At 46.1% G+C, this 19,630-nt stretch overlaps 1 protein-coding gene across 1 annotated transcript in view; it reads right to left on the minus strand.

The window, feature by feature from the left end:
- The window catches only part of LOC142583029 (uncharacterized), a 115,982-nt gene that overhangs the window by 28,933 nt on the left and 67,419 nt on the right, over positions 1-19,630 (minus strand). The window contains exon 3 of the mRNA XM_075693272.1: positions 4,002-4,281. Within this exon, the coding sequence (XP_075549387.1) occupies positions 4,002-4,281 (280 nt within the window). The remainder of the gene's footprint in view (positions 1-4,001; positions 4,282-19,630) is intronic.

Here is a 19,630-nt window from a genome sequence, read left to right on the forward strand (position 1 = left end):
GTAGAGAACTTCGTTGCGTTTTAACCAACAACACTACAGGCCGTACTCTGCCAGAACACTGAAATTCCCCGCGCTTTGTTTGCTGGTTATCAAGAAGAAAATCGTCTTGCGACGCGCCGTACCGTCTGGCAAGTAGCTCGCATTTTGGCAGCGGCGACGGCGCAGCTGGCACGTCGCGCTTTTTCTCTCTCTTTCTCTTCGTGGGGTTAGTAAATCTCCATCGGAAAGTATCATGTAACACAAGAACAACATAAATGTGGAATGTTCTGTATTGTCGCACTGGTTATAGTCAGTAAATGCTTTACAACGAACGTCTCCGTTTACTAAATGGCTATAATAAAGAAAAGAAAGATCCATATTCGCGAAGTAAAATTATTCGACTTCTAGCCTAAGGCTGGCTTCTAGAGCGGTCTTTGATTTGTATGTTGTTATGTTCTTAAATGCCACTATTGTAATGCGTACGTTGTAACAAAGAGTTGTGCTGTTGCATGATGATGATGTGAAGTGATATATGCTAATGCATGACGCTTTGTGTAGGCATGAACTAGTGATGTGTTTAATGTGATGGTTCTCTCAAATTTTACGACAACGTGAAGAAAACGCTTGTGCATCTGCTGCTGTCTTTGCCTGCATGGGGGCGAAGCACTCCCTGAGGCCATTCTTGTATGGCCTCTCCATTCGCCTCCCATCACATGTATTGTGATGAACCAATAAACAATCAATCAGTCAATCAATACCTACACAATATGGAAGTGCCCTTGGGCCATCCCTTACAAATGTGCCTCATGCGCAAATCACACACTGGCAATCGTGGATATCCTTGAGGTATACCAGGAGACTTCGCATATATCGCATTTCGCAATATATCGCAATGGGAGGAAGAGGGTTAGTGTTATAACTCACTTCTCGTGCTTCAAGAATCTCACAATCACGCACCTACCCGTGTTTTTCTGAACAATGAGTATAACAGTAAGTGGTGAAGTTTGCCGCAAACTCCGGAGGTGACTTGGCAGGATCAATGCATATGCGTGAAGTGCGCAGTTCAAACACCTCGTAGTGTATATTGTGAACCGACTACGGGTGAAACGGTGATTACGTGCAGCTGTACTTGGCGTCTCATCGTGGAGAACACTATCAGCCGCATAGCGAACTCGCCATGGATGTGGTTGATAATTGTGGAGCCTGTTCGACGCGGCGTCACTTTAATTCCGACTGCAGAGTTCTACTTTAGTCTTTAAATTTATCCTGTTGCTCTTCCTTTCCTCTTTCTTTTTTCCTCCTCTCCTTCCTATCTTCCATTTCTGTGTTGCTGTCACCTCCCTTCAGAAGAGTAGGCAGGCGTTGTGCCCCTTCCGGCGGCAGTTGCCAGCCTACTCCTCGCTTTCCCTTTTTTTTTAACTCTGTATATGCGTATATGTGTTCAAAACAAATAATAATAATAATAATAATAATAATAATAATAATAATAATAATAATAATAATAATAATAATAATAATAATAATAATAATTTTTGCGGAGATCCGGTGGCCATCGGTGGACACCGTTATGTAGAAGCAGTAGATGCGGTCCAGCTATTATTGAATCTTCGCTATGCTGCTTTGACGCGACAGGTGCGCATTTCAAGAAAATGAGGCGAGTTCTTTGTGGGCATTGTGCTTCAATTGTCGTCAGTAGATAGGGCGCTGACGCCAACGTGCCCTGAAAACTTCGGCCACTTGTTATTTCTTCCACCCTAATTTCGTAGATCGATGTTTACACGTCTTTCACGTCCTCTCGGTGGCTGCGTAGCTGCAGCGTTCTGCTGCTGAAAACGCAGGTCGCAGGTTCGATCCTCCGAAAGAGTGGCCGCATTCCACTGGCAGTGGAATGCGAATGCTCCTGCGTACTTAGATTTAGGTGCACTTTAGACACGATTGTGCGGCGGAAATTAATTTGAAGTCTCGCACCACAGCTTCGCTCCCACTTCGTGTGTGACATTGAGGCGTTATAACCGATAATCTTATTTTTAACCGCTATAATTACCAATGTTACATGCCCTTGTGCTTTTAACTCTCGTTCTTTCCTCTTAGCCATGGTGAATCATTTCTGTCTTAAGTAAAAAAACAAATTATCCTCAAGGAGCGACCATTTCTGACGCACAGGACGCTCATTCCGGATTCGCGACCAGCTGTATGGTCGTAAATGAATTCGCCGACAACCCGGAACTTTCGGCCCGTGTACACAGTGCGGGCATCATTTGCCACACGTTCACCTCCAATCGCCTCGTTAAGTCAGGCCTGCTACGCGTGTCGCATCAATTGTCAGAGGGAGCGGATGCTCGTTCGTTGGAACACGGAGATCCATAAATAGGTGCCACGCCTAATGGTCGTACTCGACAAGCTTCGGCTGACGCTGTGCTTAGCGACCGTGGTCTCTGCTCACGGGCGCTTTACTTCTGTATTCATCAAATTGATTACATGCTCCTTTTGTGGCAAGCCAATATGACACCCGTATTCCAGAATGTCTGTCCACTCAGCCTTCCACCTGCACCCAAGAAAGTGAATAGCAGCGTCGTTCCTTGACAGAAGCGACTGCTTAACTTCACTGACACTACGCGTCAATTGTTGAGAAGCGTGGATCTTTCTCCAGTCACTCGGTGGTAGGCCTACGCGGTGGAGTGGATGAGGCACTTCGAGTCGAGGATGGTTTGAGAATGCGGGCCTTCATCACTCAGACCTTCATCACTATAGGCAACCTCACGGGCAAGAGCAGCTCACAATCGATGACGGTGTTTAATACGCTTAGGATTTGCAATATACATCTTTTGGAACTATCTTGCAATTGTCCACGTGGGGGATCCAGCAAACATTTTCGATGGCATGACTGACTTAGAGTTAGCGCGTGACTCAATACATTCTCGTTTGACTAAATGCGCTTTCCTTTGTTTCCAAGCATGAAATACGCTTATTGCCGCTTACACAGCGACTGTTCCTGCTCTCAACAGCGTTACGTCCGTCCGAGGACGCCGGATATATGATGCACATAGTGTAGCAACACATAGTGTTGGACTTTCCGCCTCGTTTTTCGCGGTACTACCGTTTTTGCCGGGTGCTCAGGTCAAGCCGCGCGTGTGATTATAGCGGTCTCACACATTAGAAAAAAATAACATAAAGTTGCTACTGTAACATCTACCCTTGTGGCTTCACTCAGCGTAAAAGGCAAATTCACTACTTGAACCGTTCTGTTTCGTCACATGAAACTATTATTCACTGTACACCACAAGAACGCACGTGTAAAGGAGGAACGTGATTACGGTGCGAAACAACGCTACTAAAAAAAAACTAGCCCGCTGTACGAAAAACATAGTAGTTCACGAGTGCAGATACCGCCTGCAGGTCTGTGCTGCGCTTTCGGCGCTGTATAGTTAAATATTTGAACAGCATTGGGCCACGTCGAAGGCATGGCATGACGGCGGTTTGAGCCGAACAAATGAACTGCGCTTGAATTCTCATTTCACGCGTCTGTATAAGCTATCTCAAAATGAAAATGAAATAAAGTTCGCTTGTTTTACATGCCAGAACCCCGACGTCATTACGGAGCATGTCGTAATGGGGACCTCAGAATGAACTTAGACCGCCTAGAATTCCTTACCACGCAATCCGGGCGGTACACGAACGTGTTTGCATTCCGCCTCCTTTTGAATGCGGCCGCTGCCACCGACATCGCGACCAGGACTTTGTACGAGATGAGCAGCGCAATGTCATAGCCACTGATCTACCGCGACGACTGTGTATATTTCAGACCTCGTCTGAACGTCGTTGTACCCTTTTCAGCTCTCTTAACGATTTCCTCGCCCAACATGTGACCTTCTTTCCAATCTAGCGTTGTTTGGTTTCAGCATTGCTTTGGAATGAATAGACGCCATCACTGTAAGGTGGCTACATTTCGTTGCTTCGCCTTCACTTAAATAATTGCACCCTTATTGTTAACAATAAAAAAAAACAGCTCGCGCAAGCCTCACCGAAGCTGTACCCGTAGTGTTCCAGCTCCTCCTCGTAGGACGGAGGCGGTGGGAGGGGATTAGGCGCCGGCCTCTGCTGGCCACGACCCCTGAACCGGCCGACCACGCGTCCACGACCCCTGAAAGGCGGCCGAGTCGGTGCTTGCGTGTGGCCATCCTCGGGCACCTCGTAGTAGTAGTAGTCGTCGGGGCTCGCCGTGGTCGTGGAGGTTGTGGACCTCACGCGGGCACGAACCAGCCGGAAACCTGGCCTTGGTTGCCTCACGGCTTGCCGTCGTGCCTGCATGGGTGAAGTACACAGGTACTTAATTATTTCGATTTAAACATGAGTCATCATTATATATTTTGCCGCTAGTAGCTTAAACTGCTACTACTACTACTACTACTACTACTACTACTACTACTACTACTACTACTACTACTACTACGAATATTACTACTACTACTACGAATACTACTATTACTACTACTACTACTACTACTGCTGCTGCTACTGCTACTACTACTACTACTACTACTACTACTACTACTACTACTACTACTACTACTACTACTACTACTACTACTCAGCAGCAGCCAATTCTATGTCCACTGCGGGACGAAGGCCTCTCCCTGCGATCTCCAATTACCCCTGTCCTGCGCCAACCAATTTCAGCTAGCGTGTGCGAATTTCTTTATTTCATCACCCCACCTAGGCTTCTGCCGTACTCGACTGCGTCTTGAGTAGGCGTACGGTAGCGCGATTAAAAAGAGGACGAAAGAAAGACACACAGGGACGTACACAGCGCTAACTTAAAAATAACTTAGCGCTGTGCATGTCTCTCTGTGTCACTATGTGTCACCGTATACATATTCAAGATGCGGTGCCAACAAGCCCCCCCCCCCCCCCCCCATTGCAACCCTCTACTGCGCTTCCGTTCTCTTGGCACCCATTCTGAAACCCTAATGGTCCACCGGTTATTTAACCTACGCATTACATGACCTGCCCAGCTCCATTTATTTCTCTTAATGTCAATTAGAACATCAGCTATCCCTCTTTGCTCTCTGATCCACACCGCCCGCTTCCTGTCTGGTAACGTTACGCCTAGCTTTCTTCGTTCCATCGCTCCTTGTGCGGTCCTAAACTTGTTTACTAGCTTATTTTTCAGTCTCCAAGTTTTTCCCCCATATGTCAGCCCCGGTAGAATGCAATGATTGTACGCCTTTCTTTTTAAAGATAATAGTAAGCTTCCAGTCAGGAGCTGACAATGTGTGCTGAATGCGCTCCAACCCATTTTTATTCTTCTCTAAATTTCCTTCTCATGATCAGGGTGCCCTGTGAATAATTGACCTAGGTAAACATACTCCTTCACAGACTCTAGAGGCTGACTGGCAATCCTGAACTCTTGTTCCCTTGCCCAGCTATCGATCATTATCTTTGTCTTCTGCATATTAATCTTCAAACCCACTCTTATACTCTGTCTGTTGAAGTCCTCAATCATTCTTTGCAACTCGTCCCCAGTGTTCCTGAACAGGACAATGTCATCTGCAAATAGAAGGTTGCCGAGATATTCGCCGCTAATTCTTACTTCTAAGCCTTCCCAGTTTAATGGATTGAACACGTCTTCCAAGCACGCAGCGAATACCATTGGAGAGATTGTGTCTCTTTGTCTGAGCCCTTTCATTGCTGGTATCTTCCTACTTTTCTTGTGGATAATTAAGGTACCTGTGGAATCTCTATATATACTTTCCAGGATATTTACGTAAGCGTCTTGTACTCCTTGATTACCTAATACCTTTATGACTGCTGGTATCTCTACTGAATCAAATGCGTTTTCGTAATCTATGAAAGCCATATAAAGAGGCTGATTGTACTCCGCGAATTTCTCGATTATCTGATTGATGACAAGGATGGGATCCATTGTAGAGTATCCCTTTTTGAAACCTGCATGTTCCCGTTGATTCACTAAAGCCCAGTGTTGCCCTTATTCTATTGGAGATTATTTTGGTGAATATATTATATAATACAGGGTGTAAGCTAATGTGCCTATAATTTTTCAATTCTTTAACGTCTCCGTTTTTGTGGATTAGTATAATGTTGGCATTCTTCCAGTTCGCTGGGACCCTTGATGTCGATAGACAGTTCGTATGAAGGGCCGCTAGTTTTCAAGCATTATGTCTCCCTCATCTTTGAATAAATCGACTGTTATTCCATCTTCCCCGGCCGCTTTTCCCCGTTTCATGTCTTGCAAGGCCTTTCTAACTTCATCGCTAGTTATAGAAGGAGCCTCTGTAACCTCTTCATTACTACTTTGAATGGAGGTATCGTGGCTGCTTTGGGCACAATACAGGTCAGTATAGAATTCTTCCACTGATTTTACTATATCTTCCATATTGCTGATGATATTACCCTGCCTATCTTTCAGTGCATACATCTTGGTTTGTCCGATGCCTAATTTCCTTCTCACTGTTTTCAAGCTGCGTCATTTTTTTACAGCTTCCTCAGTCTTTCTCACATTATAATTTCACATATCTCTTATTTTCTCCTTGTTGATTAGTTTTGACAGTTCCGCGAATTTTATCTGATCTCATGAGTGGAACATTTTCATTCTTTGTCGTTTCTTTATTAGGTCCTTTGTTACTTGGGAGAGCTTACATACTGATTGCCTTGGTGCCTTACCTCCCCCTTCAATTTCTGCTTCTGAAGCCAGCCTAGTTACAGTTTCATTCATTGCCTCTATGTCATCTGCATCTCTCTGTTCTAAGGCTGCATATTTGCTTGCAAATGCCAAGATGAATTGGTCTGCTTTTACCCCTACTGCGTCTAGGTTAGCCTGTTTCTTCTTGACCAATTTCGCTCTTTCACTCTTCAAATTCAGATGAATCCTAGCCCTCACTAACCTATGATCACTGAACTTTACCCTACCTAACACTTCTACATCCTTCACAATGCTGGGATAGGCAGAAAGTATGAAATAGATTTCATTTCTCATTTCAACATTAGGGCTTTTCCAGGTCCACTTTTTGTTCCAACATTTCCTGAAGAAGGTGTTCATTATTCGCAGCTTATTCCTTTCCGCGACTTCTACCAACAGCTCTCCTCGAGTGTTCCTAGAATCCGCGCCGCGGTTTCCAATTGCTTGTGCACCAGCCTGCTTTTCCCCACTTTTTCATTGAAGTCGCCCATGACTACAGTATAGTGAGTTTTGCAGGAAAATTTCGCAGGAAATGAGGTCTGTCGCACATACGCTCCGTTGGACATGCGCTCAGGTGTTGTGTGTTGTTTTCTCGCTCAAGTCCTGTCCCTTCGTCGTTCTGCGCAACAGTGTTAAGTACTGAGTTTGCACTTTTCGCATCACTAATCGAACATCTTCATAAAACTGTTCAATTTCTTCCTCATCGTGACTAGAGGTTGGAGCGTAGGTTTGTACTACCTTTATTCTATAGCTCCTATTCAGATTTATTACTACTGCTACCCTCTCATTAACGCTGTAGAATTCGTCATTGTTGCCCGCTATGTCTTTATGGATTGGTTATCCTACTCCGAACTGCTTCTCATCTGAAAGTTTTCTATAGCAGAGGACGTGGCCATTTGTCAGCACTGTGTAAGCCTCACCATTGACCTCACCAAGGCCAATGATATCCCAAATAATGCCTAATAGTTCCTCAAAGAGTCCTGCTTGGCTAGCTTCACTCGAGTGGGTTCGGGTGTTAAACCTTGCAAGGGTCAGCACTACTACTACTACTCCTACTACTACTACTACTACTACTAATAATAATAATAATAATAATAATAATAATAATAATAATAATAATAATAATAATAATCAAAGGTGTTTAATAAATTGGCGAGTAACAACCTCGATGGCTTTGGTCCTGGCGCACTCGGCAAAACATTGCACAGGAAAAACAGTGCACGACCACACACACATACACACACCCGCGCACATGCAAAAATAAATAATAATTTCGCGAATACAGATTTTAGGAGAGCATAAAATGTGTACACGAAGGGAATAGAAAACAGAAGTGGAGAAACAGAAAAAGGATTTCAATATGACAGCACAGACAGCAGATCAGAGTTTTTGTTCAGTTATTGAAATTCCTCAGGTACGCCTTTCAGACAAAGTATTAAAATTGGGCATGAAGACATTCAGGCTCTCTGAATGGGCATGATATGTCGCCTGCACTCTAGATAGAGGGTCACAAAAAATGTGAACACTGAAAGGCGCGCTGTTTCCTTGAGCCTTTCTACGGAATGCAAACGCGCACATTAGAAGGCAAGTTCGAGCAGCAGATTTTTCCATGTATTAATTTGTGGAGGAAAAGAACATCCGACCTGTTGCGTCTACAGGCGAGGGTAGGTAACGTAAGTGTCTGTGTTAGCTGTATGGAGAGGGAAGGCTTTTGACAGAATCGATGTTTAAATATAGATGTGAACTTTTCTTGCATATTTTCGAAAAGTTCACAATTTGACCTACAAGTGCCGCCCCAAAAGACGGAGGCGTACTCAAGAGCTGGAAGGCATACGCTCTTATATAAAGTTACAAATGGCCAGATTGTTTGAAGTCTCTCGTCACCCGACATACTGTGCCGAGCGTTCGAAGTGCACGCTGATTCGTCTTTTAAGCGTGTTGTGTGTTACGGCTGGCGTCTAGCACCTCGTGCAGAAAGGACTTTCACCCACCATGCCTCGTCGAGATGAAGCGTGACTTCTCCTGTTACGGTTGGCGTCTAGCACCTCGAGCAGAAAAGAACTTTCACCCACCATGCCTCGTCGAAATAAAGCGTGACTTCCTAATTCGCCATGGTCATCTCGAGTGTCTGCAGGTCAGCGGAAGCCCCACAGTGTTTACAGGTCTCTTTTGTGTGTGTGTGTGTGCGGCTTTAGAGGGACCCTTTCCTCGAACTGTCAAGCTCTGCAGGGAAACTTCCGCGAACCAGCAACGCCCAAACGAGAAGGACAAGCGTCTGCAATTCCCGGACCTGAGACTTGGTATAACCGGAGGCGGGACGCCCTCCTCCTTGCAGCAGGCTCGGTATAACCGGAGGAGGAAGGGCCCTCTTTCCGCGAATCAGACTCTGTGCCGGTCACGTGACGTCGACGAAAGCAAGATCCCTCCCACGATTGTAGAGAGCCTATTTAAGGGGCTCCGAAATGTACTTTTTGAGATCAGTTCATTATCTTCTCATCATCTTTCATCAACCTTTGAATAAGCCGTGCAAGTTTCGCACTAGAAATCGTCTTGTCCTTGCCCGGTAGCCATGGTCTACCGGATGCCTGCAGCCCGCCGACAACGCCACGCTACCCAATAGTAACGTCGGTCGAGCTTCGATAGGCAGGCGTCGCGACAACTCGGCAGCAGTACGATACGCTACCCTGGAGTACGCAACAGGCGAGAAACTAGAAGAGCTATCGAAGTACACTCCAAGGTCCTTCGTTCCCTGAGCTCTTGGCAGGTGAACGTCTTTAACGCTATAGGGAAATAAAGTTCTGTTAGTCTCTGCGCGAAGCTTACAACTTTCGTTTTTGACGCATTTATGACCATCTGGTTTTCAGTGCACCATGACGCAAACTTTGGAATGTTCTTCTGTAGAGCGGCGCGATCATTAACATTTTTTACTGCTTTGAGAAGTTTCGCGTCATCAGCATATAACAAAATTGAAGAGTTTTGAATGACTCGCGAAATGTTGTTCATAAACAGCGAGAAAAGAAGAGGGCCCAGGGCAGGACCTTGAGGAACTCCACTTGTAACTGCATAAAGTTCTGGCGACGGATCATTTACGCTAATGTAGCAGTACCGGTCGCGTAGGTAGCTTTTTATCAGCGCTGTGACAAAGTATTCCAGATCAAGTTGTGTCAACTTTTGAAGGAGTATTTTGTGGCATACGACATCAAAAGCCTTAGTGAGGTCAAAATAAATGACATCCAGCTGTCCTTTCCTATACACTGCTTGAGAGGCATGCATCATGAAGCTAATAAGGTTGGTTGTTGTGGAGCGCCCCGACATGCGCATCGGAGATAAGTAGCCCTGTAGTTACTCGCAACAGTTTTTACCCCTGACTTAAAGACGGGAACGACCCGCGCTGTTTTCCAAGCCTTTGGGAATGTGTTCGTCTTTAAAGCAGAATTAAAAATACAAGTAAGCACTGGAACAAGCAAGGACCCGTACGTCTTAATCAAAGCAGGTGGAATGTCATCAGGACCACACGAAAAAGACGGTTTTAGGCGTTTGGTGCTCTTAAAGACAAGTTCCCCTGAGACCGATAGACTTGAATCCAGGGAAGGATGTTTGGAAAGCTCACTAACCACGTTACCGTACCCTTCACCATACACAGACCCGAAGTGTAGGACGAAGGCGCCCGCGATCTGGGACAGGTTGGCCATCGCCACTAAGCAGAGATATGTTGTTTCGTATTTTTTTATGGCTGTTAACGAGCGTGTCTCCAAAAACACTTCGAATTTTTAGACGTACTAGCTTCCACATGTGCTATATAGATGGAATGACCACGCTTGTAAAGTCGTTTAGAGAGTGCCCTTTACATTTTAAGATATATATGCCAGTGTTCCTGATTTGTACACTGTGCCTTCCAGTGAGCACAGCCTTTTAGCTTCAATCTTGTATTAGTGCAACAGAAAACCAGTAGGGAAATTTAGAGCGTTTAGCCCCTTTTAGTGCCATAAAGTTCTTCATTTCATCGTGAATAATATTCGTGAATGCCATGACTTTGTCATTACTATCTCTTAGTTCTACTACTGAAGACCAGTCCGCATTATTAAGGTAGTCGTGAAGACCCACGTAATCTCTGCTTGAGAAATTAAAATACCGAGATGTTGCTATATCTTTTAACCTCCTCTACTACGCATCGCGAGCCGTAATGAAATGTGAAGCGAGGGTATGATATTTATCTGGTTTAGCAAGGGGAAAATTGCCACAGAACACATTCACAGCTTCTGTGTTACTAAGGCATAGCTCTAGTACATTGTCACATTTCAGAATATTGTTAAATTGACACAGATATGTAAAAAATATAAAATCAAATAACCAGTTGCACTCGCCAGATAAGTCAAAAGAATGGGTTTAAATTTCACCAGTTTCCCAGGAAATGCCAGGCGTATTAGAATCACCAATTAGGAGTACTTTATGGTTAGCATGGGGCGATATAACATTTTCAGTACTGGCTAGAACAGTCAATGTACATCTCAATACTCATATCAGGCGCGACATAGAAATTCCCGACTAATAGCCTATTACTACCAGCTCCAAATTTCTCCGCCCAGAAACATTCCGTTGCACATTCTAAATCGCGCGCCGAACGAATCTGTATGATTGATTGGTCGCAATCAGGACCCCACCGCCCTTTGATTTCGGTGAAGGAGGATGGTGGTCCCGTCGGAAAACTTGATAAGTTGGCGGTAAGTATGAACTAGATGGTATTTCAGGGGACAACCAGGTCTCTGTTAAGGCAATGAGGGAGAAACAAGACGAAATGACGTTGGAGATAAATTCATTCACCTTTGTGCGTAATCCGCGAACCTTCGCATAAAGAACTCTCGCATTAATGATGATGATGATGATGATGATGATGATGATGATGATGATGATGATAATAAAAGTTTTAATGCCCGATATCTCGGAGCCTGAGATGAAGTTTAAAACGGAGCGTCTGCCTGCAGCTGGATGCCAAAAATTGAATCTTCATTCCTTCGAGATGTTGGTATCAAATTTGGAAGGAAGGAAGGAAAACTTTATTTGGTCCTGCAAGTAGTGATAATTAATCACTAAGCGGGCCGCTCCCACGTCGGGACCGGAAGGCCAAGCCTCACGGCCACGTCGTGAGCCTGCTGGACAGCCCAGAATTGTTCATCCAGGTCCGGGCTGCGAAGTGCAGCCTACCACCTGGACGCATCCTTGATCGCCGAGTCTTCAATTCTTTCGCAAAACCAGAGCATGTGTTCGAGCGTGGCTATGCACAGTCCGATCAGAAATAACAGGAATAGTTAGTAAGCTCTTGCATCACGGGGGCGCGGCGTGACAGTTGGAGCGGCATTACTTGTATGACACCTGTCCATTTTCAATCTCAGTCCACGTTTTTCACTGACTCTTGACGACTCCTTAATGACGCCCGATGAACCTGGGACCATATTCACAAATTTTAAAGTTCTTTGAAAGCGAAGCCTTTCTAGCGACTTTATCGGGTTTCGCGTGAATGTTGGGTCGATCGCTATCTCGGCGGACGTACTTGTGGTCATGTATATAAATGTCACATGAAAGTACCAGCGAACTGGCTTATATAACCCTCGTATGCTGTCCAAGCATGGACACCTCTGTTCTACGTAACGTAATCTACATAAAACCGGAACTTGTAATGTAGCCTCACAGGCACCTCTAAAGCACGCCGATCTGTTAATGGAATGGTGAAATATATTTAACGGATTCTTTTATTTACTTTATTTACTTTTTATTTAGCCACTCAGTAGGTGCCACTGGGTGTTGTTACGGTTCACTTTGTGCGGCCGTGAATGGAACGGTTGCCAAGCGCCTGAGACTAGACGTGCCTAATCGTTACACTCGTCAACACGAAAAGACTTGTCCGTCGAGCGTGTGCGACAGCATTATGCACCAGTGCAGATCCTACTCTCCTGTGTCCTCCGTACTGCACCTCTACGCCAGAGAGTGGTTTCTCTCACAATTCCTCAGTGTGGGTTGACCAGTGCGTTGACCCGACATGACCTACGCTCCCCGCCTTTACACCAGTGAGTGGCTTCTCCCCGAATTCCCCTGTGTAAACTGCCAGCGAGTGGTTTTTCTTCGTATTCCTCCGTGTGGGCTGACCAGCGTGCTCACAAGGCCCTCTACCAGGGAGCAAGAGAGAATGAGGTTGCCCGAATGGGGTAGGGTATAAAAAGGCTAGCGAGACGCCACGTGGTACATCTTCCGTGCCTTTGCGTGCAGGAGAACGCACGCAGAATATTTTTATACTTTTTGTCTTGGAGCGGACCGCTCCCCCGCAACGATATATTAAGCTTTTGTTATTGTTTTCACATCCCCTCGTCTTTGTTGCCGAACCCTCTCCGATGGTCAACCGGGTTCGAGCTCCAAGCGGACGCTGCTGAAGGTCGCCGAAACCTCGTCCCCTTAACAACAGGTACCAGTCTGTACCAACTGGTGGCAGCCGTAACAGTGTGTGCCCGGTCTTGGCCACTCCTCCAGAATGGGTATACCCCACTATGTCTCCTACATAAAGCCTGTACATACATCTTTGCTCACACATGTTGTTAAAGCACACCAATCAGTTTATATATTGGTGAGTTATATTTTACGAATTATTTTATTTGCTTTATTTTGTTTAATGTAGCCGCTTGGTATGTCTCATTCGGGTACAATGACAATAAGGTTGCGATCTTTGGGGTGAATAAACGTAAACATTTCACGAGATGGAATATTGCATAGGATTAAAGTAAACAAAATTGTACGCTTCGCCGTGACTTGTAAAACATTAGGGTTGAGTATTGGGCGAGTTGGTATTACATTCTAGAACTCGTACAGCAAAACATGCAAAGGAAGAAACAAGTCAAAGCTCTGTTCCTTTACCTGGCCGGCTCGGCCTGTTTCTTCCTTTGTATGTTGCGCTGTACCAGTTCTAGATTGTAAAACATGTCATTACCAGCTTTGCTTAAGCTTCGCTTCACATAGATTCCAACATTTGCGTTGGACCTGCATATAGTTTTTTTTTTCTGATGAACTCTTTGTCTGTGGCTGGTACGTACCATATCACACCTTTAGACATAGACATTAATCACTGCTAGCCCATCGTGCGCGCAGTCGGCTTTGTGATGCCGCGCCCTGATATACTTTTCGATAAAATTGTTATTAATACTTTGTCCATCAGAGATAATGGTGAATGAAATAGTACAGAGAACCAGGGTGCTTGCCTTGACTCGTCAAGCAGTGACATTTTACTCAACATGAAGCGAATAAGAAGTTCGGATGAAAAAAAGAACAAGTAGAGGGCTGGTGACGATTGGGGAACAATGCGACACAGCTTGGATACAAAAAGAACAACTGATAGGGACTCACGTCTAGGTCACTATGGGCTACAAATGGAAGAAATAAAATGCACGCAAGGGCGCTTTTCAAGCGGAATGTACAGTCGCGTGCAAAAGTTTGGACACCACGGAATCATCAAAAATTAAAATATAACCAAGCGCAGCTCTGCGGCCCGGAATTAGTTTAATACATTGCATTGGTCAAGCAGGTACACATAGGCGTGCGCTCTTGATTTCAGCCGGAATGCCCAGTCTGCGAAAAAAAATATGGCGGCACCTTTGGTACACAAACCTCTTGATGAAAAGAGGGCTACGAAGACGCGGACTAAAGGAACAACATGTACGACGGACAAGGCGCTACTTCCAACTAAATCTTTTTTTGAAGAAGCAGGACTTTAAATAGATGCAACCATGAATGGCCCATCGTGACATCACGACCTCCCTCACTACCTCCATCGTGACCTCACGACCTCCCGACAATGGGCCATTCATGGTTGCATCTATTTAAAGTCCTGTTTCTTCAAAAAAAGATTTAGTTGGAAGTAGCGCCTCGTCCGTCGTACATGTTGTTCTTTTAGTCCGCGTCTTCGTAGCGCTCTTTTCATCGAGTATGCAAAACCAACTCGCCCACATCAAGCTTCTGCTGCTTCAGACCCGAACCTCTGTTCGCGACTGTACATGTCGCCTGTGAGAGCTATCCTGTGGATAGCATGACTGCTTTTGTTTGTGTACACTAGTGCTCTTGGGAACTGCAAAAGCAAAGGTTAGGTGGCCTCTGTCAGGCGTTTTCAGAAGAATGCGCTGCGCAGGCCGTCTAAATGAAATAAATAAAGGTTGCAGATAAGGAAGCGCAACGGTTATTCGAACATTTCACAATGCGCTGAGCGCCAGAGAGGCTATGCAAAGAGCACATGGACTTGGACAGTCTTTGGTTTTTGGTTTTTGTAAAGCTCGAAAACAACCTTTTCTGTTAATGCACATGTGGCTTCGCATACAACGCTTCTAAATTCGGTCGACACTACGTCATAGCCGCAGGTTTCATGCCGTCACGGATTCGCCTCTATTCAAAAGAGACACGAAAGGCGACCATGATTGAAGATATTCTCAGCTCCGCTCGTTAATCTGTGCAAGCGACAGGCACTGACAAGCGGTATGGACGACTTACGAGTGGACACCCTAATATCGCGGATAAAAAAAAATTGAATATATATACAGTGAAAGCAACGCTGTGGGCACTGTCGTCGGTCCAGCGCTAGCTTCGAGCTCTGGTTGTTGTTTGTGCCAAATGCTAGGAGCATTGGTTCTCTGCCTGTTATAATCACTTGAACAAGTGTTATTAAGTCGCTTCTTTACACAGGTGACTGCAGAAACTCGTTATTCTAAAGCTACAGCATTTGCTGAGGAAACTGGGAAAAAAACGTCTTCTTTTGATTTGGCAGCGCCCGTGAGCTCCCCTATATATTCCGAAACCAACTACTTATTTTTCCGTAATTCTTTCCTTTTTTCGCTGAAGCGACTTCAGTGCTAGCACTCTTCTGCGCCGTTTTAGGCAAAGTTGGCAAAAGTAGCGCTTTCAATTTCTACATCTTTCGAAGGAAGTTCAATTCTAACGGCTCTAACGCCGAAATAACACGACCCACCGGCTTCGGTTCTTCAGACTTGAAAAACGTATCTCATTCAAAGTAAACCAACCCCAGTTCGAGTGCGTTCGGCCCCACTGTTTACTTAAGAACTGCCGAATGTGGCTGCACGCACGCTCGAAACTCTTTCTTCCAGGCATCCCTAAGATTTGCGCCCGGAGCCTTTGCCCAGGAACCGTGAACCGTCTAGCAAGAGAGGGAGCCCATCTGGTCTGCGCAGGTCCGCACAGGGGCGGTGATCCCGTTTCCAGGTCTTTGATCTTTGACGACAAAAGCAGGACGGTCATGGCACGCTTCCGCTTAAGGAAACATTTCGAAGATCCCTCCCTCCCCCTCCTCCTCACCCTCTTTTTTCCCTTCCCTCACTCCTTTACACCCATGCGCTAACCACGCTGCACCACGCGAGCGGAAAAGCCTGTTCGCATCTGACGCCAGCATGTTGATGTCATCAGCTTGTGTTACGGGCCCTGAAATTCTCTGTGGGTCCAAACGAAGCAGCGTTTCTTTTTCCGTTAGTTTTAAAACTTTCCTTTGCTTTTCGGTCTCTCTCTATCTCTCTGTCTCTCTCCCTCTCTCTCAAACACACACACACACGCACACACACACACACGCACACAGACACACACACACACACTTTCTTTATTTCTGCAGTATGTTCGTCCAGCAAGACCCGCTCAGCGAAACGTGAAAACGGGTGCTCGCTAAAATCGAACAATTTCGAGGCGGGGAATACGAGAAGGACAGAGTGTTTTACCTGGAGAGCCAAAATATTGACTCAGCTTATGCGAATGCCTCACCGTGGCTCTTCGGTTGTGCAAAGGTTAGGGCCTCTCAGTTGTTTAGTTAAAGTCGCTTAACTTGGAATAACGCTGATCTTGCTCTTTTCTTTTCCACAGCACAAACCTAGGCACTAGGTGTGTGCTAGGTTTGTGCAGCGCAAACCTAGGCTAGGACCAGGGCCGCGATCTTGTAGCGATATCTTCCACCCAATTTTATGGCACTCTTATCGTCCACTCTTCATGACCAACTGATCCCATTGATACAGCGGGTGTAGCCTCGCTCTGACCACTGATGAAGCGCGAAAAAGAAAAGCATAGGAAAGGTTACACCGCTACAAAAACGCGACCCATGGTCCGAAAGTTGAATTTTTCGTCAGTCGAGCTTGTTAAACGAGAAGCAGAGTGCTTTCCTTTGGGAACCGAAACTAGGAGCGCGGCACAGATGGTGCCCAATCATATCTGTGTACCCAGAAGCTTCACACCCAGAACTTCTGGCTACTCCTATAAGGAGGGAGTTAGCATTTGTGAGTGCTACTTCATGCCATAGCTGGCATATATGTAAGGCCGTGTCGTGGGAAGTTATGTCAAAGGCGCGCTTTGCTTGCAGATCCAGAGAACAAAGTCTCTTGTTTGTATCGTGGGCACTCACTCCATTGGGCCAATGTAAGCTGGCGTGCAAGAGCGCGGAGTGGACACTGTCATATATCAGCGAGCCGCTCTATCTGCATGGTCATCTCCTACAAAACCGCAGTGGCTAGGCAGCCACTGAAGAAAGTGGCCTTTTTCAACTGCCCGATGGTAAGTTTATCTCATGTACGACGCAATAGTTCTGCGGAAACCCGCAAGGTGGAGAAAAGTGGTTAATAAATGAAAAATGAGACATGCACCCAATCGTAGCAATATCTACAAAGGAAGCGCATACGAGTTGCTAGAAAGAAAATTTCGCAGTTGAGTAAAAATTCGGCCTGGACCAGGACGAAGTTCTCTTCAACTGCGAGGCTTTTCTTTCGAAGAACCTGTACGAGTTTTCTTTGTAGCAATTGCTACGACTGGGTGGTTGTCTAATTTTTCCATTATTATCTGATGTCTGCAGCAAGAAGTTTGTCGGATCCACGTCGTAATGCGTAAAGTAAACTCCGGAGGGCTGCCTTTGAATCGCAGAACATACACCACTGCTCGGTCTATAACCCGCCGTGGTTGCTCAGTGGTTATGCTGTTGGGTACCTAAGCACGAGGTCGCGGGATCGAATCCCGCCCATGGCGGCCGCATTCCGATTGGGGCGAAATGCGAAAACCCCCGTGCTCTTATATTTAGGTGCCCGTTTAAGAACCCCAGGTGGTCCAAAATTCCGGAGTCCTTCACTACGGCGTGCCTCATAATCAGGAAGTGGTTTTGGCACGTAAAACCCCATAAAAAACACCGCTCGGTCTTCTGATTGGTTGAATTGAAGCTCTACATGCATTGCTGTAAACACGGCGGTCATCGTCGGTGGCAAATGTGAAGCTAGCAACTTAGCAATAGATTTAGCCTGGATGAACACTGCATCTTCTAAACTAGAGCGCACGACCGACGCAGCAGCCTCAACACGCAAGCGGTCCCTGTGGGATTCATAAAGCAGTAGCAGTGTTGATTGTTTCCAAGCTACTCACGACATCTGCGCTTCTTTTGCGATCCCTGTAAGAGTAAGGCATGTTCGAGACGCATGTAGAGATCACAGCGTAAAGGCGGCCGCGCTGCAGAGAAGTAGTTGGGTAGTAACGATGCACGCTAAGCATTAAGGATAAGGTTAAAACTCCTGCGCGGCCTTGACGTTGGTGCACTTAAGAGCGCCAAATGTGCACTTTAAGAGCGTCGACCACATTGTGCGTTGCTAACGGGTGCTCACACATGCTATGTTGATAGTATAGCTGCTTTGGATGCACAACTGCGGAGGCCGAGGGAACGTCCATTACACTTGGACTTGTATACCCCGCACCGTCCAGAGGTTCGTGTAACTCGTGTTACCTCCTGCCAGTGCAGAAGGTAAGCCCACAAATAGTGAGCACTATAGCATAGCTGCAGCATCATTTGTACAGATGGAGCCCCACGACTTTCCACCGAAAAATCTGAAGACATCGGCAATCACAATCAGCTTCTTCCTCGTGTATGAAATGTGCGCTGTCCAAAATTAATCATAGTCAATGACGACTCCAAGAAAACTGTCGTCTTTTTCACTCGTGTACAATCGCTTGTCTATTGACGCGTAGAACATATGGCGTCATTGTATTGCATGTAAACGTGACTCATTGGCATTTTTTCTGAATATAGCTTTTTAACATTACTCTTCTTCAGGTAAGATGACGCTTGTGTAGCCGCCTTCAGCAACCTCGCACGTATCCACGAACCTTTCACGCCTGACGCACAAGATTCAGATATCATCTGCGTAGATTGATATCTGGACTGTCCTTGGAGATAACCTAACAAAGGCTAAGGGCGCTACGCTGCACAGCGTGTGTCTTAACGCTCCGCCTTGTGGCACTCCTTCGCTGGTTGGATGGTAACATGCCACCTCACCCCCAGTAAACACGAACAGGGATCTATCCTTCAAATAGCCGTGATGTTTCCATGACCATGAATACACAGCATCTAGGGGACCATGGTAACGGCCACCATATGCACAATAGTGTCCCAAGTAATGTAATACCACACGATTTACATCACGCTGTTCCAAATTTCAATATTCCCGCCAGCGCGGCGGGATAACCTTTGGGCTGACGTAAATAAGGAGTACCCGACGGTACCGAGTTCACGTGAACCGCCAAAGCACTGTCGACAACGAACGTGTGGCCGTTCGCTATCATCACGACTGCTCGCGTAGTTCTGCCGAAGCCTTAGCCACGTGGTCTCTTCGTCCGGCGAGGTACGCCTTCCACGTCTGCTCGCGTCACCGACCTCGATGACAGCAACAGTTATGAGCAGGCTTCGTGCCACGGAAAGGCCACCTATTGCCTTACGGACCACTCGAAGTTTGGTTCATGGTCATTCGTGAACCAGGCTCGCTGCGTGGTTCATGGATAGCCGGATCACAGCTCCGGCTCCTGCTATCCTGTACGACTCGGCTGTAATGCATTTCACGTTCGTTCATTTTTTGAAGGGCATAAAGCAGCATATATTGGTGTTGTGCGTTGGGATCCATCACT

Source organism: Dermacentor variabilis, chromosome 5 (assembly GCF_050947875.1).
Source record: "Dermacentor variabilis isolate Ectoservices chromosome 5, ASM5094787v1, whole genome shotgun sequence".
In the NCBI taxonomy this organism is placed as follows: domain Eukaryota; kingdom Metazoa; phylum Arthropoda; class Arachnida; order Ixodida; family Ixodidae; genus Dermacentor; species Dermacentor variabilis.